The sequence below is a fragment of the Callorhinchus milii genome, unplaced genomic scaffold (assembly GCF_018977255.1).
Source record: "Callorhinchus milii isolate IMCB2004 unplaced genomic scaffold, IMCB_Cmil_1.0 Scaffold11, whole genome shotgun sequence".
In the NCBI taxonomy this organism is placed as follows: Eukaryota; Metazoa; Chordata; class Chondrichthyes; order Chimaeriformes; family Callorhinchidae; genus Callorhinchus; species Callorhinchus milii.
The window spans coordinates 8,713,056-8,737,577 of record NW_024704752.1 but is presented as its reverse complement, the minus strand read 5'-3'; the positions used below and the strand labels follow the sequence as shown (position 1 = coordinate 8,737,577).

The 24,522-nt window shown below is 40.9% G+C and overlaps 1 protein-coding gene across 1 annotated transcript; it reads left to right on the top strand.

Moving 5' to 3' along the window:
* The first annotated feature begins 2,337 nt into the window (after positions 1 to 2,337).
* meltf (melanotransferrin) lies at positions 2,338 to 23,086 on the top strand. The gene is made up of 16 exons (XM_007898441.2): positions 2,338 to 2,616; positions 8,252 to 8,406; positions 8,726 to 8,825; positions 9,379 to 9,564; positions 10,103 to 10,259; positions 11,044 to 11,111; positions 12,753 to 12,931; positions 13,330 to 13,510; positions 14,609 to 14,757; positions 16,918 to 17,014; positions 18,441 to 18,635; positions 18,866 to 19,022; positions 20,221 to 20,285; positions 20,990 to 21,177; positions 21,784 to 21,973; positions 22,733 to 23,086. Exons 1-16 carry the CDS (start codon positions 2,565 to 2,567, stop codon positions 22,798 to 22,800), a joined length of 2,187 nt encoding a protein of 728 aa, XP_007896632.2. The 5' UTR covers positions 2,338 to 2,564; the 3' UTR covers positions 22,801 to 23,086.
* The last annotated feature ends 1,436 nt before the right edge of the window (positions 23,087 to 24,522 follow it).

Sequence of the window (24,522 nt, the reverse complement as noted above, 5' to 3'; positions counted from 1 at the left end):
GTGGTTGGATCAGAAGACTAAAGCTAAAGCTTCCTTATTTGCATCAGGGAATGTCCTGCAAAGTAGCATATGCTTGGTCCACCACTATGTCTGACACTTATTATTATCATTAATAATAATCATCCTTGCAGGGTGAAACCTTGGGCAAGTTTCCTTACTCCACATGCCTGATAATAATCCCTCAAGAAAAAAAACAATAATAAATTGGTCACTTCAATCCATGACTGTTTGTGGCACACTGCTGTGCGCAATTGGCTGCCGTGTTTCGCCCACGAATATACAGTCAATTCACTTCACAGTATATTCTATGAAGCCCTTTGAGACATCTCGAAGACATGAAAAGCGCTATAACAAATGCAAGGATTATTATTATTTGGTATAGGGCTTTTCACTTCAGGAGTATATCTCAAAGTGGTTCACAGGATTTTACAGTTAAGTGTATTGACTGTATTTGATAAGTAATCAATATGAACACAGCAATGTCCCACAAACAGCCATGAATTGAACGAGTAATTTTATTTGGAGAACTGTTGGCAATGACACCAGGAGAAAATCCCTGCTCCTTTTGATCAGTGCCATGGGATTTTTTACAGCCATCTGAAAAAGCAAGACAGGACTTTGGTTAACGATAGAAGGCACTTCGAATAGTGTAGCATAGTCCCAGCGCTTCATTCAGCCAAGACGTGTGCCAGCCCATCCATTCGGACATAAATGTCCCATTACTCAGAACCTCTTCATCCCCTGGGCGGTGGGGGTGAGGTGCGGAGCCTTCCAGTTTGAAAACCCATGGCCAAAATTACATGAGATCTAAGTTCTGATGTGAGATTTGAAATCACAGTGTGACTTAGAGGCGGGAGTGCTGCCAGTTGAACTAAGATGACACTTCACTTAATCCAAAGGCATAGTGGACTGAATGGCCTCGGAAGTCAATCCCAAGCACACCAAATATAAAATCAAAATTGTTTATGGAAAAAAAAATTTGGGGATATTAAATCTAAATAGAAATTGTATTAATCCTTGTTTTACAATGTTTTACTTAAATTACTTTCAGTTAAAAGAAACTTGTCAATCTGAATCTAGTTCTTAGTAGATACCCAGGGTCATCATAATCATAGTACAAATGTAACTTGAATTTAACTGAATGGAATTAATTGGTTAGTATAGCTCAGAAAACCCCTAAAGGTGGATGAAATAGGAAATAGTAATCTCACACTGGCATTGTAGGAATTTCTCTAACGTAAACTAGTTTGAAGCACGTTGTTGGGTCTGTGAATTGCAGAAAGTACATTCTGCACCTGACTTGGGAAGTGTTTCCACTTAAAGGTCTATCTCAATGTACTTACAGTCACCTCCCTCCATCTCCCTGGATATCACAAGAGGATAACCTGAAAGGCGGAATAGTGAGGCTGTTTCTCAGAATTAGCGGTGGAGCAGAGGAGAGGACCAGGAGAGGAAAGGAAGGGTGGATAAGAGGGAGACTCCCTTAATGTTCACCAGGTACAAGCACTGGAAACCTTTGCCATTCCACTACCTGATGGATCGATAAAGAAATGTCAGGCGTTTTAACAAACCCTTTTTTTTTGCAATAAAGACACACCGGTTAACTTCCTACACTCTCTGCTGTAATCTCGGACTTGAACCCCAAATCACCATTTTATTAATTATAGAACATATTTTGCATTGTTTATTTTTTTTTGTAGCTTTGCATTATCCGAAAGAAATCAATTAGTGTATTTTTCTCGTCGGGTACTTCTTTTTCTTTATAATTAAAAAAAAAGTGAATAATTTAAAACGTGCACTCTGTACACACACACACACACACACACACACAGTGGAAAATGCGACAAACCGAAGCCCTTAAAAAAAAATTTCTCGGAAAAACACAGAGTTCACAGTGTTTGGGGATGTGAGGGATGTTTGTGTGCACAGGGGGGGATTTCGCTGACTGTCTTCGTCACACGCACGGTTTAGTCCTGCGATCGATCGATCGATCGATTGCCTTTTGCTCGATATCGTTAAGATCAGAAGAACTGTCGAGATTCCACACAAGTTGAAATGCGCATTTTTTCCTGGAAACAAAATCAGGGGAAGAGGGCATAGAGAGAAAAACACACACACACACACACATACACACACACACACACACACACATACACACACACACACACACACACATTCACATACACATACACACACACACACACACACACATACACACACACACACACACATTCACATACACACACATACATTCACATACACACACACACACACATTCACATACACACACATACATTCACACACACACACACACACACACATTCACATACACACACACACACACACACACACATTCACACACACACACACACACACACATTGCGATTGGCAATACTGTGTGACACGGGGAAAGTCCGCGTCTCGGCTGCAGTTGTCTCCACTTTTACAATCATTAACTCGGTGAAAAAAACAAATCATCTCAGAAGCGTAACTGGGAAGGTATCAGTTAAGAAGCTGAGAAACCCAGAGAGTCGGAGCTCGGGGACCGATCGGAGCACTGAACCATGCGGACTCGAGGCTGGACTGTCTGCGTGTTTATCCTCACCTTGAGTTTGGGTGAGTACAAAAAAGCCTTTGAGAGCCGTAAAGGAAACCAGTGGTTGTAACACGAAGCTCGAAAATCCGCAGTCCTGCTGCTGAGAGAGCAAACGTGTGGATTGCATCTCGCAACTGGGTCAAGGGTCTGTGCGGGGTCTGTGCGGGGGCTGTGCGGTCCCGGGACCCGGGTTCCAACAGGGAAATACAGCCATTGGGATTTCAGATCGTCTGTGCAATGTACCGAAGAGAAACCCAGTGATTCGCACATCTCATCCACAGCCCCATTCGTTATCTAATTACATGTAAAAGAGGCGAAACGTGTTGGGGGTCTGTGTTTCGGTTGTTGGACGGTCCTTTAGACGGTTGTTGAGTCGGACTGGACGTTTGCACATTGGGAGCACACATTTGTTTTGAATGTGGTTTTATTCAGATATCATTTTTTCTGCCACTTGGTATTTCTGTTAGAAAAGCAGCAGAATTCTGGCTCATCTCCTACTCGAACTCGTTGTTTTTCTCCCCAATGTCAAGCACAAGGCAACCTCTCCTCTCAGACTCCTCTGAGCAATGCAATGATTTGAAACCTCCCCAAAACCTGCCATCGCTGAATTAACACTGCTTGATTTATCTCGTTTCTCTCCATCCTTTTATTTTTTTCTCCCCCCGAGTAACATCCAGCATTGGGCCCTTCTCACCCAACGTTTTAATATTGGCAGAGAAATATACATCCATTCCTCCACTGCTAAGAATTTTGACACATAGCCAGTCCTGGACTGACAATAACATTGACCCATATTCATCAGTAAGTGTTCCATAGACTCTACTACATTCCACACATTCTGTTTGGAAAATGGAAGCATTGCACTAAAATAACACATCAGCATAATAACCTCAGCCGACACAAGAAGTCTTTCCAGCATTCACCTTGATGTAAAGGAGTGTGAACTGTTAATCCCTTATCTGCTCAAGCACACAGCCATTATTGGTAAAGTCAAGGACATATGAAGCGCAGGTCGAGTGGTGCAACTGGAGCAAATTATAGTTGCCCTTCCTCCCAATAAGTGCTAAAGTAAATTTAGACTTTGCACTGACTACCTGCAGCAAAACAGCTTCATGTGAAGCACAAGGCAAAGGTTGCCAAAGAAGTTCACCAGATGATGTTCATAAAATTGCTCATATTATAACTTACTTTGCTTTTTCTACTGATAAAAGAAGCATATCTACATTGTTTGCCAAATGTAATTTTGTTGTTGTTGTAATTTTGTATTCCGATACCATTAAAAATTAATGACAGTAATTAATAACACAGAGAATAAAACCATCAGTCACTTGTTCTCACAGCAGTATAACCTTGGATTAAGAGCCACACATTTTCCAAGATGCACCATGGAGATTCAATGCAATCTTACCGTTAAAAACTGCAGGTTTAAACTCATTCATTATAACATTGCTCAGATTATAGTCCAAAAAGATGTTTAACCCTCAATAGATATAAATGCTAATATGAATTTGAGTTTTTAATAGCAAATTTAGTTTTCTGTTAGAATCAAGTCAGTTAGTGAAGGTGTGTGACACAGACACTTACTTGCATCCTTACTTACATGATTGTTAACAACAACAAAATTACATTTGTATAGCACCTTTCACGTCAGGAGGACATCCCAAGGCGCTGATAAGGATAACTCAGAACCAAAGGTAGAGTGGAGGTCATGCTCGGTGAATCAGATCCTTTCCATTTATTTCCATTCCATAGAACTCCAATGGACTGAACATCTTCCCATTCACCATTGTTTTGATTTTTATTTGACTTGTTTCAACTGTTGTGCACAATCGACCCGAAAATACACAGTCAATCCATTTTACAATGATGTGATAATGCACTATATCAAATACAAGGATTATTATTATTAAGACCTATCTCTTCAATTGTGCTTTTGGTCATTTTTCCCCCTACCCCCCCAGCTCCCCTCCCGCACATCAGGTGCACAGTCAGCTGTTACGTGAAGCACTTTGAGATAACACTCAGACATGAAAGGTGCTATATAAATATAAATTGATATTGAGTCATCAAGTTAGTAATAATTAACTTTAGAAGTGTACTGACAAATCATGGAAAAATATATATGTTAATTATATTGCAATTTTATAAAAGGCATTAGCTAGAACGTACTTATCTGTAACAGGCTATCAAAGTAAATTGTACTATCTTTATCTCCTTTAATGCCATGTTTCACTCAAGTTAACTTTTTTTGTTAGCTGTATTTTAAAATCCTGAATTTTGTGCTCAACAAATTGAAGAATATTAGCACTGGGAAATGCCATGCTTTCCAAATTCAGGCACCATTATCCACCTTTTGTTTTCGTCAACTGAGTGCCTGACACATGCAGAAACCTTCATAAAATTGTTCAACCCTCAGCACAATAAAAAGCCTGATAGGAATATACATTTATAATAGCAATTTAGTTTTGGGTTAGACTTGGGTCACATAAAGCAGGGAAGATGTGTGTGTCATAGGTGGACTAATTAAATATAGACATTTGCTTGCATTACTTTCATGAGTGTTATGGATGATGGGTCCATAACTCAGACCGAAAGATAGAGAGGAGGTCATGCCTCCAGTGAATCAAACTTTTTCCACTTAACCCCCTACCATAGATCTCCAAAGGACCAAACATCTTCTCATCCACCATTGTCTTATTTTTGTTTGTTTGGTAAAATATTGTCATTCACCTGAAGTCAGCAGGAGGAGCTCTGCCACACCAAGAGCCTATCAGCCCCATCCTCGCTTGTCTTCACTGGGTCCCCTCCCCCAGCGGATCAAATTCAAGAATCTCCTTGTTGTATTCAAATCCCTCCTCGGCCTCATCGCATCCTATCTCTGTGACCCCCTGCAAACCTACTGACCTGTCTGCTCCTTCCATTCCACTAGCAGTGGTCTGCTTCATGTCTCCCACCTGATCCAGTTACTATCAGTAAGTGAGCTTTCAGCGATCTGCCTCTGCTCTCTGCAACTCCAACTCAGTTCCAAACCCACTTTTAAAGTACACCTTGAGACCTATCTCTTTGACCACACTTCTGGAATCTTTTATCCACCAACCCCCCACCCCCCCGTCCCCCGCCTAGCCATATGAAGTGGGTTGAGATGTCCTTACATGACATGTACAATAGAAATGTAAATTGCAATCGTTCATCACCGAGTTTAGAATATAGTATTTAGCTTCAGAAGTGTATGACAAATCATGGAAAATACATATTGTAATTGTACAGGGCATCGTTGACTAAGCACAAAGTGCTTATCTGGAGCGATCATAGTATCAATAGCTATCATAGTTACGCTATCTTTAACCTCTTTAATGCCATGGTAACGTTTTAATACAGTGAATTTTACACTCATCAAGAACATTGGCGCTGGGAAATGGAATGCTTTCAAATTTCAGGCACCAAGCAGGTCAGCTTACAATAATGTAATAATAATATCATGATAAATCCTTTCACTCTGCTCCAACAGTAACTTCAACCTCAGGAGAGTCATCTATTTTACCAGTTCATTTTTGTTGATTCACAGAGTGAGGTTTGCTAATTTTAATGGCAAAATAATAATAATAATACTTGCATTTGATGTAGCGCCTTATCACGTCATTGAGATGTCACATCAAAGCGTATCAGAAGATACACTGTAAAGTGGTTTGACTGTATTTTGCTCACAGCTATAGAGTGAATAAACAATTTTATTTTGGGGGATTATTGGCCAAGACACTGGGAGAAATTCCCTTCTCTTTCTGAATACTGTAGTATTATGGGATCTTTAACGTCCACCTGAACAAGCAGACAAGATCTCGGTTTAATGTCTCATTCCTTTGCTCAAATGATCTGTGTCATCGTTGGGCTAGCAGAACATTTGCGTGAACAGTTAAATATGGTGTCCATCTTTCATTTCCCTTCTTATTTCTCATAAGCCACTAGGTCTTCATTTAGTGCCTTCCATGATAGGAATCACAGACCCCAATGAGTTGAACCACTTGAAAATTAATCATCTACACCAATTCCCTCTTGGAGTGATCGTTCCCCTGATACTGGTCCCTCAGTGTGTTGTGTTTTTAGTGCCAAGAGGAGGCATGCTGTTCCCGTTAAGTTAAGTTAAGGTTAAGTTAAGCCTCTGGTTTTACTTTCCTGAAAGAAGGAACTTGATATCTACTCTGTTCTTCTTGATGGAAAGGCTGATATTTGGAACTTAAAGTGTGAGGAATCAAAGGCACATTCTGTGGGGAAATGGGATGGGAAGGGGAAAAATTTGGATTAAAGGTATCAAAAATAAAAGCGAAGCATAAAACAAGTGTTCTGTTACATAACATTTTAAAAGCAAGAACTGGCATTTTTATAGTGCCTGTAACTATGCAATGTGTCAAACTGCTTCAAAGTAATTATTGTCACAAGTAGTATTTTTGTAGGCATACTTTGGAGAAGGTCACCTAGATAAGTAACATTAAAGTTTTTATTTAATAAAGGTGGATTGTTTATGTGACCTGTTGTTCATGAAAGCACTCCGAGATGCTACCTGCGTGAAGGGCACTATATAAATGCTAATTATTATTGAAAGAGAAAAAGACTTAGAACAGTTAATCTATTAGCATTCATCAAGGTAAAGCTAAAGATGGATTAATTCCCTCTAAAATTGAATATTCCCGTATTCAGTAACTAAACACTTTCACCTAAATAGAGGTGAGATCAATAGCCAGTTCTTCCTGTGTGTTGTAGCCTTCCTTATGAGACAAAGTTTTGTGAGAACAAGGTTTGTGTAGACTCAGATGTGTATTTGCTGTTAAGCTGACAAGAGAATAAATTGCTTCCACTATGTATATTCCACTATGTATGTATATTTATATATATTCTGAAATGCTGTACTCTGTCCAGCACCTTGGGATGTCCTCCCGAAATGAAAGGTGCTATACAAATGTAGTCTTGTTGTTGTTGTTGTTGTACTGAGAAACCCAGGTCAATGGCCAAAACGCACAATGCAGGTCACCGATTAGGTTGAAAGGAATATGAAAGAAGATATCATCATTTAAGCTTTTAGATAATTTAGATAATTATTTGTGGAGGACAAGTTTGCAGGGCTATGGGGAGAGAGCTGGGGAGTGGGATTGAATTGGATAGCTCTTTTCAAAGAGCCGGCACAGACATGTTGGGCTGAATGGCCTCCTTCTGTGCTGAAAAATTCTATGATTTTAAGCAGTAGGTCAGTTATGCCAAGCATAGGTTTTAAACACCTGTAGATTGTAGGAAGAATGGCATATCTCTCTATATTCCAGATCATGCAGTGAGTCCAAACATGGACTATAATACTATCAATGTCAGCATGATTTCCTATAGATCCTGCTGTAACTTCCTAGGACTTCAAAGCCCAAGCTTGGTGTTACTTAACCATTACTGCTCTATTTATTACGCCTTCCCTCTTTCAGGTGAGCATAGGAATATACACAGGAGTAGAAAAAACATTGGAAAGACAATTGCAGTCTACTTGGCCAGACGTGAACCTCGATTGTGCCCAACTGCATCAAGAGCTTTAGATCTGTGGCCTCAGCTTCTCAATGCTTGCTATAATATTACTGTTTCTCAGTTTATCGATTGTCTTACAGTTTTCACTTTTTCCTGCAGCCTATGGGTTAAGGGAGATTCGTTGGTGCACAATTTCCGAGGCAGAGATGGTCAAGTGCAACAAGATGAAGGCGGCTTTCCAATCTGCCAAAATCCAGCCCACACTATCCTGCATTTTACACAAATCAACAAAGGACTGTATGGAAAAGATAGCGGTAGGTTTCAGTTAGTGAAGTAACAGCGTTCTGTGTCAAATGTTTAAGGATGAGAAAATGGATTAGTTTTATTCTGTCTGTTGTATATTGTGTTTTTTTCCAGATATTTGTCTCATCTTTATTTACCTTTATTAATCTTGTTCTAAAATAACAATTCATATCCTTTTATCTTTTTAACCTTATAAACGCTAGATAAATGCACTGATCGAGGAATGACTGGAAAAGAGAGGGGATTCATGGCAGTCAATAATGTCATTTTTCTGTTTGTTAAATTGAACTATTTGCTCCACTGGTAACTTTGCCTGATTCACTTTACCAGACCAGAGAAGCAGATGCAGTGACATTGAATGGCGAGGACATCTATCATGCAGGGAAGAAGCATAACTTGATGCCTGTCGTGGGCGAGTATTATAACCAAGGTATTGTACAGAGTCCACTCTACTATTGATGCAAACGTGGGTCAGCAGAGTTCTGCGCCATATCATGAATGTAAATTTAGATCTGGAGGCATCCTTCAAATAACTGCTGAGATTTACCAGAAGAGCTGATGTCTGTTTTCTCGATGTCACTGGGCATCCTCAGTAAATATCAGTCAACATTGTCATTGCAAGGAATCAGAAACTGTTGCCATATTCAGTAATTTGCTATTGAAGTCTCTGTAGTTTGTCGTTATACGTCTCAGGTACACAGATGGCAACTTGGGTGAGAGTTCAGAATGCCTTTCCGGTTCATTTTTAAACTCCTTCCCCACTAAGCTCTTTAGAATAAATAGTTAATATTAAAGGCTGGTTAGTTTACCCAGTTGTATTTTTGTGTGTGTGAGACATAACATTTTGTACTGTTCCCTGTGCACTGCCCAATTATTTTGTTAATTTTGATTCCCTCCCCACCCCACCACCGGTCTTCCTTAGATTTTTTTTAAAAAATCCTTATTTTATGTCAAATTTTCTTTTTCCTTTCTGCTGCCTCAAGAGTTTGGAGCCTCGTATTATGCCGTGGCCGTTGTCCACAAGTCTGATAATTCAATCAACATCAACAATCTGCACCAAAAGAAGTCCTGTCACACTGGCTATGGGAGGACAGCAGGCTGGGACGTTCCTATTGGCTATCTGGTTGACTCTGGAAGAATGTCTATGATGGCGTGTGCATTTGGAGAAGGTGAACTCTGGTAATCACTGGATTGTGCACAGATTGCACCCTGTGATTCCCGTAGATTATTGTTTTCTTTCTGCCTGTTGCCCTCTGCTGTTTTTCTTTTGCTCCCCTCCCACCATAACTCTCCAATTGCCTCTTTCACTTTCTCTCTTGCGCTCCTTTCTCGCTGTCCCTCTCACTGTGTGTTTCGGTCTTGTTTGCCGCCTTTTTCACTTGCTGTCCGCTTGACTAATCTTTCTTTACCTGTCTCCCTTTTTGGTTCTCCTTGTCGAGAGAATGATGTCACTCAGTGGGGCTCAGATCAGGAACCGAGTGCAGTGGGACTCAAAACGGTGTTCATCTTTACTGTGTACCACTCATTTCTCAGAGCTGGAATGCCACGCTCTTTCCCATTGTACCATCCTCACCCCACAGTTTGCAAAATTCTGGTTTCCACATCATTTGAACTGAACACCAATGTTATAATTACAGATTTCATGAGAAATGTGCTTACTGATTTGCTTATCGTTGTCTGCTTACCTTTTTTTCTCCCCCTTTCTAGCTGTGGGTGAATTCTTCTCAAAAAGTTGTATTCCTGGATCCTCCAGTATGGGTTTCCCATTGAACCTCTGCAGTCTTTGCATTGGTAATGGACAGGACAAATACAAATGTGAAGCAAATAACAATGAACTTTACTACAGCTATAATGGAGCATTCAGGTACAGTCTTTCTTCTACCTCTAATCTTTTAACAAGAAAAGTTGTGCTCCCTTAACAGTGCAGGGCTGATAGCTAGAGTTACTTCAGTAGCAGTGCTCTGTGTGAAGGCAGTGATTACTAGGGTTCCACCAGAGGCAAGTGGGAATCAGGTCTACTGATCGCCCTTTACCTGGTTTCTACTGGAAGCCTGAGCTCCCAGCTTGCCCTCACTCACTACCCACACATTCCTGGCCTCTGTAGACCTGTCCAGGCAGTGGAAAAAGTTCTCAACCATTCATAACATGTAAAGCTCTGCGCATGCCCCATTAATAATAATAATAATAATCCTTGCATATGATATAGCGCTTTTCACGTCGGGAGGACGTCCCAAAGCGCTTCACAGAACATACTGCAAAGTGAATTGACTGTATATTTGTGGGCGAACGCGGCAGCCAATTGCGCACAGCAATGTCCCACAAACAGTCGTAGATGGAAAATGACCAATTAATTATTGTTTTTGGTTTTTGAAGGGATTATTATTAGGCTCTGTGTGGAGTAAGGAAACTTGCCCAAGGTTTCGCCCTGCCTGGAATTGAACTCAGGTCTCTCACTTGCAAAGCGAGTGCTCTAACCACTGAGCTACAGGACTCCACTTAACTCCATTTTAAGGACTCCATTTAACACTTCTCAATGAAGTGACCATTACTGAAGAGCTTTCGCAAACATGTAGAGATCCTGTGAGTGCATCACAGGCTATGGTGTCAGCAGGGGAAAAACTATTTCAATATGCCCTCTTCTCTCGCAGGTGTCTTGCTGAGCAAGTAGGTGATGTTGCCTTTATCAAAAATTCCACAGTGTTTGATAACACAGATGGTGAGTTAAGCCTCAATTCTTTCCTCCTCTCAATTGTTAGACCCAGTTCAATATTCACCCCATTCATCTCCCTGCTTTCAAAAGCCTTATCTCTTCAACCATACCTTCGGTCACATCAAAATGCCTCTCAGTGTTTACTGTCTTTTGAGACCTTTCATGTAAATAACACAAGATAAATGCTTCAAATATTTGAATTTCAAGTAGAAAATTCACGGCAGGTGTCTGAAAAAGAGAGTTAGGATAATGTTTCATCAGAACCACAGGTTGGCTGCAATAGAGGTGGGTAAAATGGGGCCAGGACAAGAAAAACATACCTCAATGAATTGTTACATTGAATAAATCCAGATGTGTGTAGTCAAACCGGGATTCTTTAAAATAATACAACTTCTTTCCTGTGAGTTTGCTTTCCTTCCCTGCCAAACTGTATTGGAAAAGAGTGAATTTCCCTACACCTGTAGGTGTTTTATTAGGTGACTAATAAAGAATAAAATAATAAAATTAGGCGACGAAGCACCCTGACTGCTGCTCTCAAAGTACAGCAAGTTTGGAAGCTTTGATTCAGCTCATTAATATTGTGGTGCTTGTTGCTGCTGGAGTGCACCAGTTACAAGAGTCCTTGGGAAGCATGAAAGAAAGGCACATTCTCAGCTCATTCTGAGAATGCGTTATCACAGCCTGCGGCTCTTAATATGAGGCAGAGATGATGTAAGGCCCTTCAGTGACATATCCACTGGCACAGTGCCCTGCTCGAGCAGGATGGCACGGTTTGGTACTGGAGTGATGACTGTTTGTAATTATGTCATTATGACAGCTGGAGGGGCTTGTTCATGGATAACTTGTTTTTCTCCTCTCCCTCCCCTTCCCCACAGTTTCATTTTCCATTGAAATGCTGTAGTTCGGGCAGGACAATGGTGCCACTGCACTGTACTGCAGAGTGGTAGTGGCCTTGTGCGAGCCTGGACATTGAGTGTCAGCAACTATGGGGACGTCATAAATAAACCTGATCCTATCCTCTATGATCTCACAGTTAGACTTCCTCACTCAATACAATGTTTTCCACTAGGAGTCAGTAGATAATGATCCGAAGTGGGAACCATTTCAGACTTTCATATGTTTACTGTACATACATTTTCGGGAAACTTTTTATTTACATTTTGAGCATCCTTCTGTAATTTATATGATTACCCTCATGTTTATTTTAGTTATAGTTTTGGGTGCGCTCGTGGGCTACCCAGTGGGCGCACCCTGAGCGCACCCAAAATTATGACTAAAATCCTGGTCATGTACACTATCCAACAACAATTGGAGTGGATTAATCCACCGGGGTAGCCCTTTCTGTATTTTATAATTCTAAAAAAACTTGTTTGATGATCAAAAAAACGGATGAGACCACTTACTACTAACTCACAGGGCAGTAATTGATAACTATTCTCACAACACTCGAGTTGTAGATTCAGGTTTTGTAACAGGCTCTCATTCACTTCTGAATTGCTCTAAAGGATAGTTTACTGCCCAGCATTGTGGGTACAGACAGTCTCTGTGGAGCAGGTTTGGAGTATTTGTGGAATATAAAGCTGTGTTATTGTTAAGAGGAGTATTATGTAAATCGCAATAGTTTGACTGTTCTGAACCACCGTTCAGGGAAGAATGCTGAAGAATGGGCAAAAGGCCTTAACTCCAGTGATTACCAGCTCCTGTGTCGGGATGGAAGCCGTGCTGAAGTCACAGAGTGGCATACCTGTCACCTTGCCAAGGTGCCCAGCCGTGCAGTTGTGGTCCGATCTGATACAGAGATCTTTAATTTTCTAAATGCTGGTCAGGTATGGCGACTTAATTGAACGAATTGTCAAATGTTATTTTTGTTTATTCACTCATCAATTTCCTCTTCTCTTGGAGACGATTCCAATTAGATGAGTGTTATTTGCTCAAGTGGCATGTGTGAGGTTTGACGGTGACAGTCTCCCTCCCTGCACACACACTGTAAACACAGACACAGTCACTTACAAACATGCACCATTGCTTACTCAGACACTGCTATTAACACTCACACTCTCTCTCTCATACACACACACACACACACGTGCGAGTCTTCTAATCTCATTACTTACTCATTAGATCACTGACTTTGGGACTTGGTAACATTCACTGGGGCAAATAAACTCTGCCTCTTTGCTGTGATGTGCAAGGAGTTTTATAATCCTGAGCTCTTTACTTCCAGCAACATTTTGGTGCCAATTCATCTGGCTTTAAGATGTTTGAGTCTGACGTTTATGGTGGCATTGATCTGATGTTCAAGGACACCACTACAGAACTGATTCAAATTCTAAACAAGACATATGAGGCCTGGCTGGGACCAGAGTACCTAGGTGCCATGCGAGGACTGGACTGCAGCTCAGACAGTAAGTAAGGTTTTCCAGTGATGATCTTAAAGACATTGATTTGGATCTTGAATACACAGGTGATACAGTAGGGCAACAACAACAACAACAACAAGATTCCATTTATAAAGCGCCTTTCACGTCAGGAGGACGTCCCAGGGCGCTGCACAGTTGGGTCATGTCCCGAGCAGGGGGGAAATGGTCAGGGTGAGGGGAGGGAAGGGAGGGAGCAAGGAGGGGGGAAATGGTCAGGGTGAGGGGAGGGAAGGGAGGGAGCGAGGAGGGGGAAGAGAGTCGAGAGGGGAGCTGAAGGCACGGGCAGTTAAGAAGTGGCAGCTAGGGTGTGTCAAGACTTGAAAATCTGCTGCAGTATTGTACTGCCTAATTCCTGCATTTATCCCATAGAATAGAGAGGATATAACATGTATGTCTGAAAAATTCTGTCCTTTAAGCATGGAGACAACCTGTTATTCCAATCCATCAGTATCTGGTGGACGAGCCACCCAAGATAGATTCTCACTGTGTTGCATTCAAGCACTGATAAGTTTCACAGTCCACTAGCTGCACCAGCTATGGCTTCCTTACTGTTTAGTGCTTTGATTTGCAGGCTGATGTTATTAATAATGAATGACTCGGTTGGAGTCCAATCCCTTTAAGGACAAAGATCATCGGCGTCATGTCAGTTTTGCTCCTCTCCATCCACTTTCTTTTCCCCTGTCCTGAAAGTTTGGCTCATGATGGGACTCAGTTCCATGCTTAGTGGCTAAACCCATCCCATGGAAGTTGTTTGCATAAGAGCCTTGGCTCTGGAAACTCTGGAACTCTCTCCCTGAATTGCTCTGTCTTGCCCCCTCCTTCCCCAGGTTCAGGTTATGCCTGAAGGCCTTCCTCTTTGATCGTGCTTACAGTCACCATTCCCCGGCTCGGCGTCATGCTCCACCACTGTCGAGCACTCTGGGATGCATGAGGGGCACTATATGAATGCAAATTGTTGGTGTTGCTTTTTACTGGAAAAAACAAAGCGAGAGCTGCATGCGATTGTGATATTGACTGTGTAAATGTTAAAACACTGTAACCGTCCCAGGCAGTAAGTAACCTTATTCTGCTTTCTTAACACAGGCGTCCCCACCTTGCGCTGGTGCACTCAATCGACAGGCGAGTTGCAGAAATGTAGTGATATGGCTATAGCTTTCAACAAGGAGAAGCTGAAACCAACAGTTCATTGCGTTTCAGCCAAAAATCCCGTTGACTGCATGCAGAAAATCAAGGTGCGACTCATATCCGTACAGTATTTATAGGGCTGAGGCTGTTTTTGAGTTGCTGAAAAAATGTGGTTTTAATGTGGGTATACATATATTTTTAATGTATACTTTCACCTGAAAAAAATTGTTTTTTTGCCATTTCCTACTCTGTATTGACTTAACGCTAAGTAACCCTGATTCTTATCTGTTTTTGTCTCCGTCTGACTGCCCCCAACACTCTGGATTCGTCGATCACTTGTTCCCTTCCTATTTTAGTACCGCTCCCTCAACATACCTTTATGTTCCTTCCTACCTGATTTCCTGCACACATATTTCTGTCAAGTTCACACAGCTGAAAGCTTTTCGAACATTTTGTTCTTGGTTGGACACAGTGTAAATGGGCCATGCAGAACTCTGTTTCAATCTGTTTAGCAAAGGATCAGCAATATCTTCCTAACCTTGGCACTGGTTTGTTTCCATGTAGAAATGGCATGAGTTCCTTCTTCCAACATTGTGGAGTCCTGTAGCTCAGTGATTAGAGTACTCGCCTTGCAAGCGAGACACCTTGTTCAATTCCAGGCAGGGCGAAACCTTAGGCAAGTTTCCTTACTCCACACGCCTAATAATAATCCCTCCAAAACAAATCAATAAGAAATTGGTTATTTTCAATCCACGACTGTTTGTGGGACACTGCTGTGCGCAATTGGCTGCCATGTTTCGCCCACAAATATACGGTCAATTCACTTTACAGCATATTCTGTGAAGCGTTTGAGACGTCTAGAATACGTGAAAAGCGCTGTATCAAATGCTAGGATTATTATTATTGCAAATAATAATAATCCTTACATTTGGTATAGCGCCTTGCACTAGGATGTCTCATAGTGCGTCACAGGATATAACATGAAGTGTAGTATGTGTTTTGTGGAAAAATATCTGATAGATATCGATTGAAGATACATTCCTGGCCTGATACAATATATATTTAAAATATTGGGCTGAATAAAGGATTTTAAGATGAAAATGTTTAACAGACCTCAAATGTTAAAAAAAATCACAACAGAAATTAAAATGGAAGTTAGAAAACAGTCTCAGTTCGGAGGCTATTTGGAGTGTGGAATTGTCGGGGAAGCCATCAAACCACTTTTGAGGCAGTCAGTAGATTATTTTAAAAGGAAATTAGAAAGATACTTGGAAAAAGAGAAATGAAGGATATAGAGAATATGTAAGAGTGGAATAAGATGGATTGTTTTCAGCCACTTGTTAGAAGAACCAAATCCTTTTTGCTATTAAACACATTTTCATTTATTTATTGCGAAACCCAGGTCAAAGACCCTGGAGGACTCAGTTTATAAAGTGGAGAGAAGTTGAAAATCAATCAAGAAATAATGGTTAGGTGGCAACCTGGTTGGATTTTTAAAAGCGAATAGATTGTAGGAGGAAGGGAAGACTGTGGGAGATTAGTCTTGCAGTCCTGGTAATGAGTAGGAGACACTGTAATGAGGGTTTTGAGCTGATGTGTTTGAAGGTTGAGAGGGGAATGTTCCGATGGGCAGCTGATGTATATGAAATGGGGCCCAAGCTTCACAGTTCCTTGGCACAAGGACTTCCATTGGTCAATCTAAAGGATGTCAGGGACCAGCACAGAACCCTGAAACAATGGAGCCTTTAATTGCTCACGGATCAGATTGTGTAATTTCAAAGCTTTCTTCTGAATGGAGGGTGGGTCCTGTCATCCTCTCTGGCCAACCGTTAACCAATTAGATTGGAGCTGATTGCATCGGGAGACCCAACTGTCATTAGACAATAAGGAATCAGAACCAGCTCACTTGTTGCCTTCTTGAAACCACTTAGAACAAATGCTAATATATCCCGTTAAATAGAGCTCTCATACTAAAGGGATAGCAACACGATAAGTATTTCCAGGCTTCCCTGGGTTTCCCTTCCCTTGCGACGGGAGGGTGCCATGGGGAGTGGAGTTCACAGTGCATCATTATTGATCACCTATCGGTATTTAAAATAAGTTCTGTTCACAGTATTCATTCATACAGCCCAATACTGAGCCAGTTACTGTCATGTGCAGCATAATGAGCAAGATGCTGCTTGGGATTGCAACCAGTATTTACCGTGCTTAAGGTCCTGCAGGGTGAAATTTTCACAGCATCAATTACGTTCCTTGCTTCTTTCCAGAATCGGGATATTGATGCAGTCAAGATGGATGCACAACAGATCTACACTGCTGGGAAAGAGTATGGCCTGGTGCCTGCAGTGGGTGAAAGTTACTCCGGTAAGGAGTAAATTAAATAAGAGGTGATAAAAGGAAAGATCATAAAGGTGTTCAGAAGGAAACAAAATCCCTATTTCTGCACCGGATAACTAGACAAGAAAATGATTCCTGCTGTATAGATAATGTAACCATGATCCACCAATAACAGTCATTAGTGGGTATTGCGTAATTGTACAAGCAATTTTCTCCTGATAAAGCCTCTGTTCAGTGTGGATCTAAACTATACAGTCCAGAGGACCTAGGATCCAATTCTTGTCTGATCTAAATTAATAGGTCCTGCTCAGGGCAACAGTAGGTATGATACCATTGGCCTCAGTGTCTCTGGGAGTACCTTCAGGAGAGGGTGGGAGAGAGAAAACAACAAGAGGTTTATAAGAAACTGCACAACCTGATGAAAAACCCAACCTGATGATAGTAAACTACAATAGAACTCACATGCACCATATCAGTTGGGACCATAACATTTAATATGACTTATGCAAAGTCTGAGTTGCAGTTGAGCTGTATAAATCATTTAAAATCTGATTTAATGAGTAATCTACATTGCAAATATGTAATTCAATGCAGCCGGTAAGTGCAAATGTGGCGACGGGTCAACACTGTTTCCTGTGATTCAATGAGTCTTGACCCGTTGCCACATGCCCACTTAACGGTAAGCAATGGAATCGCATTGAATCACAGGAAATGAAGTTCTTCTGCAGATATTGATGGAACAAGACTACGTTTGCCATGTTTCAATGCAGCCGGTTAGTAAGTGCACATGTGTCAACAGGTCAGGAATTCATTTCCCCCGATTCAATACAACAACAAAATTACTTTGTATAGCACCTTTCACGTCAGGAGGACGTCCCAAGATGCTGGGTAAGTGCAGTAAGTGCACTTTCTAACTGGCTGCATTGAATCATGGCAAACATAGTCTTGTTCCATCAACTTCATTTCCTGTGATTCAATGCGATTCCATTGCTTGCCGTTAAGTGGACATGTGGCAACGGGTCAATATTCATACAACGCAGTGACTGCAGAAGTATAGGGGAGCAGCGTTAGGAGATGATTAAAGTACGAATAGTACAAATAAATCTCTTAAGTGATTTTGAATAGGAAGATTTTGAATTGGACTCAGGTGCATGTGTGACTTGGATGATTATAAGATTAATAAAAATACCATTTATGCGAGTTTTACACGTGTTAGATCCCGATTTCTACCAACTGTGGAGTAATGTATTTCTAACCATTGTTGATGTCAGGGCAGCATGTCTGGTTCATCAGTTTTTTTCAAAAAAATGGATATGTGCTCAACCCTGGAAGGCAAAGCTATAATAGGTAGGGAGCTGGACATGCTGTATAAATTACCATTCTTATTTATTTATCCTGCAGGATTCATTCCTGTATTGATGTTCTTGTACAATTGCTTTCATGTGCTGTCCAGGGGAAGATGATGCAGCAATGTACTTTGCTGTAGCAGTGGTGAAAAGGGAAAGCCATAATTCCTTCACCATCAATGATTTGAAAGGAAAGAAATCATGCCACACTGGTGTGGGCAGGTCAGCAGGTTGGACCATCCCTGTTGGGCTCCTGATTGAGAGAGGTGCCCTCAAGATTTCCAACTGTAACTACGGCAAAGGTAATGACGATTTGTGTTGGGAAGCTGCTTATTTTTCAGTCATTTAATAGGACATATACTTGTACATTTTATCACCATGTTTTGACATTGCTTATGGAAATTACTCTCCACAAATATAGAGGTAGAAAAATTGTGGAGCATCTGTAGAAATTAAAGAAATTTAGTCAGAATTGTAAGGTTCCCTGTCCCACGGATGGAGATTAACAGAGTTCCTTCTTGTTCCTGTGCAGCACTCAGTGAATTCTTCTCTGCCAGTTGTCTGCCAGGTGCCAGTGAACATAGATACCCATCCAACCTGTGTGACCTGTGCATTGGGGATAACCAGGGGAAGGCAAAATGTGCCTCCACCTCAGAGGAGCAATATAGTGGCCATGCTGGAGCTTTCAGGTAATAGAGCAAACATGATCAATGTTGAGGCTTCCACCGATGCCTCAGTTGGTAAAGTTACTGTTACTATGAATTGAGCTATACACAACCCATAAATTTCAATCCCACATCTGCGGGAGCAGCTAGTCTTCAATGGCATGTTGCCAGCCTTAAAGAGTGCAGATTCTAATCACGGGAGGTAAACACAATAATCGCTGATATATTCATAGACGTCAGGTGGCATTTTAAAGTTAAAGCAGTATCTATTGGTGTCTGGATGGCAGGTAGGATGGCAACACTCAGAGCAGCAAATGTCAAGGCACATGTATAGGTTTGTGTTTCCTCACTGTTGGAACCCTGGTGCTCTGCAGACACTGGGTTAAGTGAAGGCATACTGAACCATTCCCCTCAGCAGTTACAAAGCCATTCTGCTAAAGCTTGTGGAGAACATTCCCACCTGCTGTTCTGATCAGGAAACACTGTTTGAACTTAACGAGGAGAAAAAGTACTACAAAAATAGATGGAATTGGAGAACAGAACATAAATGTGAGCAACATATATGTTAAAAAACAGATGGGATGCTTTTGTGAGTACAATAGGTCAGTCTGGCAGAGTGGAGGGGAATCTGAACAAAGAGAATCTTAGTTCACTGTCAAAAGTGATAGTGGAAGAATTTATGCCTGAAACTGACTTTAATCTATACACCTTGATAAATTTAGGCTCAGTCAGCTGCTGTAAAACATGACTAAAATAAAAAAAATTTACAGTGCTGAGCTAATCTTCATAATAGCTTTAACGTGGACTCTAACCTCAACACTGATATAATTTCTTGGTACAATCAGCCTATGATTTAAATTCTCATGTGGCATGATTCTTTTGAAAATTGTGAAACCTAGGCTGAGGCCTGCAATGCAGGATACCATCAAGGTAGGAAATAACATAGCTGTTAGGTTATGTCAAACTAGATTTTAAAAAGCTGTGGATTGTAGGAGAAAGGTTAGACTGAGGGAGATGAGGAGCTGGACATATTTGAGGCACTAGGAAAACAATGAGTTTGAGAAGTAGATGATATTGATATGAATGCAGAAGAGGATTGGGTTCTCTATGCACAGAATCTTGAGTGTCTGTAATTTGTTGCACCCACCAACTGCTGCACTATTCTGTTACCACACTTTTTTTAAACATTAAGCATTTTTTCCATTTTTAACCCCATCACTAGGTGTCTTCAAGAAGCAGGAGAAGTTGCATTTGTTAAGCACACGACAGTCTCCGAGAACACTGATGGCGAGTATCATTGGTTATCATTACAAACTGAATTTAAACAATAAGACATTAAGAATTTTGTATTTCATAGCTTTATAGTACTTGCATAGGAGTTTTGGCTGATGTAGTTACACCATTTAAACGCAACTTTTGAAGTAACTTATTTCTGGCTCATCCAATGTGATGGCAGCCCCCTTTAATCATTGACATAAAACAATTGAAAACAAGGTGTTTAACATGAAGGAGTTTCTTTGAAGACATAAAATAAGATACTCATAAGATACAGAATTCTCAAATGTTCTTTTTGATTAACCATACAGGAGGAATCATTAATTACATTTATAATACAGAATCAAAGTTGTAAAGAGGATCAGGTAAATCAAGGAATGATGGTTAAGTGACACAAACCATTGGGTTTTATAAGTGTGTACAATAGGCAGTGCCACCCTCTTGAAGTTCTGGGAAGGAATGGGTTAGTTACGTTAGCCATTCCGACAGTCAAGTCAATGAGTGCTGGGATTGCAAATTACAAGAATGGTTTTGATCAGATTATTCACCCATTTGGCAATTTAAAGATTAGCATCACATCTCTTCTCTATCTCTTCTCCAGAGGTGGCTTTGGTTCCCTGAACCATTCTTCTGAATGAATGGCCTTGATCGATAATGTTTCTCATTGTAATTATAACCCAAACTTCCCAGTTTTAATGGGTATAATTTCCTGTTAGGTAACAACCAGGATCCCTGGGCCAAATATCTGAAATCTAGTGATTATCAGCTGCTGTGCCTGAACGGAGCGCGGGCAGAGGTTGATCAGTGGAAGCAGTGCCACTGGGCTCGAGTTCCATCTCATGCTGTCATGGTCCATCCTTCAACTCCTACCTCTGTGGTGTTCGGGCTGCTTGATAAAGCACAGGTAGGTGTCTCGCTTACTGATGATGGAAATTAGGAAGCAGTTTTTTTTACCCAAAGGGTAGTGGCAATTTGAAACTCTCTCTCCCAAAAAGCTGTCGGTGATAGATCCATTCACATCTTCAAGATGGAGGTGGATAGCTATTTGTTAGATCAGGGTATTAAGGGATATGGGGCAAAGGCAGGTAATTGGACTTGAGGTACAGACCAGCCATGATCTTATAGAATGGCGGAACACGCTTGAGGGGCTGAATGGCCTACTCCTGTTTCTATGTAAGCAAAGAGAAAGAATTCCAGTTCAAATTAAACCAGTGGCTCACAGATTGAGAGAGAGAAAACATTGCATTTTTACAGCTCCTTTTCACCCTGAAACATTTGACAAGTAATGATTGTTAAGCACAGTATCTCTTTTTGTAAGCAAACATGGATGTTTTTTGTGCCAGCAAGGTCTTACAACCAGCTGTATGATAAATTAATCTGGAATATTGTTGGCATTTAATTACGTGGAATACACACAGCACATCTGAAACTCCCATGATAAAGGTCTCCAAGTCATGAGGTGAATCACAAGTTAAGCAATTGAATAATACGTTGGCTTCTCTATTTCCAGGAGTTCTTTGGCAACGACACTAACCCCAATGGGTTTAAAATGTTTGATTCCTCAAACTACATCGGAACTGATTTGATCTTTAAAGATTCCACTTTGAAACTTACCCCAGTGGGGGAGAAGAATACTTACTTAAAGTGGATCGGAGAAAACTACTTCAAAGCTTTTAAAAATTTGGAGTGTTCTGGTGCAGGTGAGAGACCCCTCAGTTTGTACAACATTTAAGATTAACTAAGTAATAAACGTCCACTGCACTTTTACTGTGGGACACTAATTCAGCCAAGGCTGTTGCCTCAAGGGTCCTGTGTGAAATAAAACGCTGCTATGAGCCCAAACTCACCAGGACTAACGAACCTTAACTTGCCCAGTTCACGATTTTACAATCACAGCGGTTCTTTATATTTAAACAGGGTGGTGCACGCTAGAGAGAATGACATAATTGGGAACGGCTGGCTCTCTCCAGATGTGCTGTACAACCTTCCTCATTATACGGGCCCATAAACATCAGCGATTTTTTTTGCAGAATAACATTTAGTTTGTATTTGTAGCTGTTCTGTGCAGTGCTGTTCCCTCTCCTTGTCCAATGAGAGAAAATGAATGTTATCAGCTTCTAATAGATGCAGGTTTGTCCTAGCAGCACAGAACAAATAAGTGTTAAATCTAAAGGATATATGTCTTTAGTATTGGAAAGGTACTTGAAAATGAAAATTTTCCGGGGCTATGGGGCAAGAACGCAGGAGTGGGACTAGTTGGACAGCTCTTTCAAAGAGCCAGCACACTTACGATGGGCCGAATGGCCTCCTTTTGTGCCATAAGATTCTATGATTCCAATAGAACTATTGGTCCTGTAAAAGTGGGGAGGGGGTGGGTTTCACTGTCAGCTGGGGACTGACTACGTGGGAATTGTGAACACTCATCACTCTGTTAATAACAACTTTTGCTGTTTAAACAGTGATTCCATCCGCAAGTTTCTGGCTGCTGATTCTCCTCAGTCTCCTACTCGCCCATTGCCACATGTAAGTTCCAGGTGCTCCACCTGCCTCGTCAGCCTGTGAGTTTTCTTCCTGTCCTGCTGTATAACCAGAGGAAAGGAACCCAAAATGAAACACCCTGGATCAAAGAATGAATTTTCCAAATCAAGATGGCAATGGCACGGACATCCAAATCAAGCAAAAAGATACCGAGCTTTCCTGTACTCCATGAGGCCACTTACTCACAAGCCATCAAATGTTATATTTATCCCCTCACATAGTGCAGTAAAACTCACATAAGTCTGATCTGTATAATCGTCTAAGGCATACATCTGCCCAAGTCCAGTTCAAGAGTGTATATTCTATGAAAGTTTGATATTACTCATACTTTGTATAAGTCATATTATATCTATACTCCTAACTGACATGTGAGGTTTACTGTAGAGAAATTATTCAGGATTGGTGGCTTCTAAAGAGTTCCTGGTGTCCATTAATTTTCTGTCACCTGAAAGCAGGTCTGTCTGCATTATTTACTGATGTAAAAAAAAACTTATGATGCCATTTACATATAATGGAACAACTTATACAATGTTTTTTAAAATGTCCATAGCTTCTCTCAGCAGAAACAGTTTCAAATCTCATTACACACGCACAAATTCTGCAACTGAGCAGATCCAACTATCTGTTACGTATTTTGTGCATACCATCTCTAGGGGCAATAGCCATATCAGTGCGTATGCAATTGCCTGTTACATATATCATCAGAACTTCTCTGAGCAGTGGAGTTGTTTTTGTGGTAATCATTGCTACCAAGTTCACGTGTGGTGGCCTTGCTAACATTAAGCAGTTTTGACTCCAGGTTGCTAAATCTCATTGATGCTGTTCACTAATTTCTTTGGAGGAAGAAATCTGTAGCTAATGGAATATTAAAGAGTTGAAGGTGCAGGAAAGAGAGGGCGTGGGATTAGCCTCTGACCTTACTGAGCAAATAAAAAGGCTCTTCTAAAATTTCATCCATTGTTCTTCCTCCACACGGGAGTTTGATTTGTGGGATGTGTAAAGAGATTCTCAAATATTGATGTCTGATGCCAGATTGGCTGGAACTCACTGTAGTTCAGATCCAATCTCGTCTCCATGAATCTGAATAATTGCCAAAGGAGGTCCTTGGCAGATCAGCACTCCAGCTCGAGACACATCCAGGTTCCCTGCAGAATTTGATACCAGAGTCCTGTCTTTACAAATCACTACAAATTAGCATTTCTCCTTTAAACCTCTTGTTTCAATCAATTTTTTATTTCCTTTAAAGCTCTTATTTTGACTAATTTTAAATGGAAGGGTGAAGTTCAGGTATTTGTATAAAAAAAACTTATCTGTTGACTGCCTATATTGTACAACACTGCTTTTATACGTATTAGGTAAAGAATATTACGAAAGTCTCAAAATTCCTGCCCAATTGACTGGGTAGTTGCAGGAGCTAAGTGCAGTAACCTTTCACTTCTGGGAGTTGATCTTTAATCCAGCCTTAATTGAGGGGGTTAAAGTGTTTGCTGTCTGTGAGGACCTGTATGAAATATTGGCAGGAGTAAGGTACAGTTCAAAACTGCCTATTCTGAGCAACACTGAGCCAAGCCTTAAGAAATATGCTGGTAATATAGTGGGTGTATTTCTAAAGTTAGGGTTAAATCGCATATAATAGAGCAGAATAGAGGGAATCTATTCTGTATCTAACGTGGACTAATCCTAAACATTCAAAGGCGAGATGTTTCTCTTA

What these genes read in the sequence shown, in the direction of transcription:
- meltf (XM_007898441.2), top strand. Translation starts at nt 2,565, where the DNA reads ATGCGGACTCGAGGCTGGACTGTCTGCGTGTTTATCCTCACCTTGAGT. An exon ending in GGCGTGTGCATTTGGAGAAG is followed by an intron (nt 9,565 to 10,102) that starts GTGAACTCTGGT and finishes CCCCCTTTCTAG; the next exon opens with CTGTGGGTGAATTCTTCTCA. An exon ending in TTTGGAGTGTTCTGGTGCAG is followed by an intron (nt 21,974 to 22,732) that starts GTGAGAGACCCC and finishes CTGTTTAAACAG; the next exon opens with TGATTCCATCCGCAAGTTTC.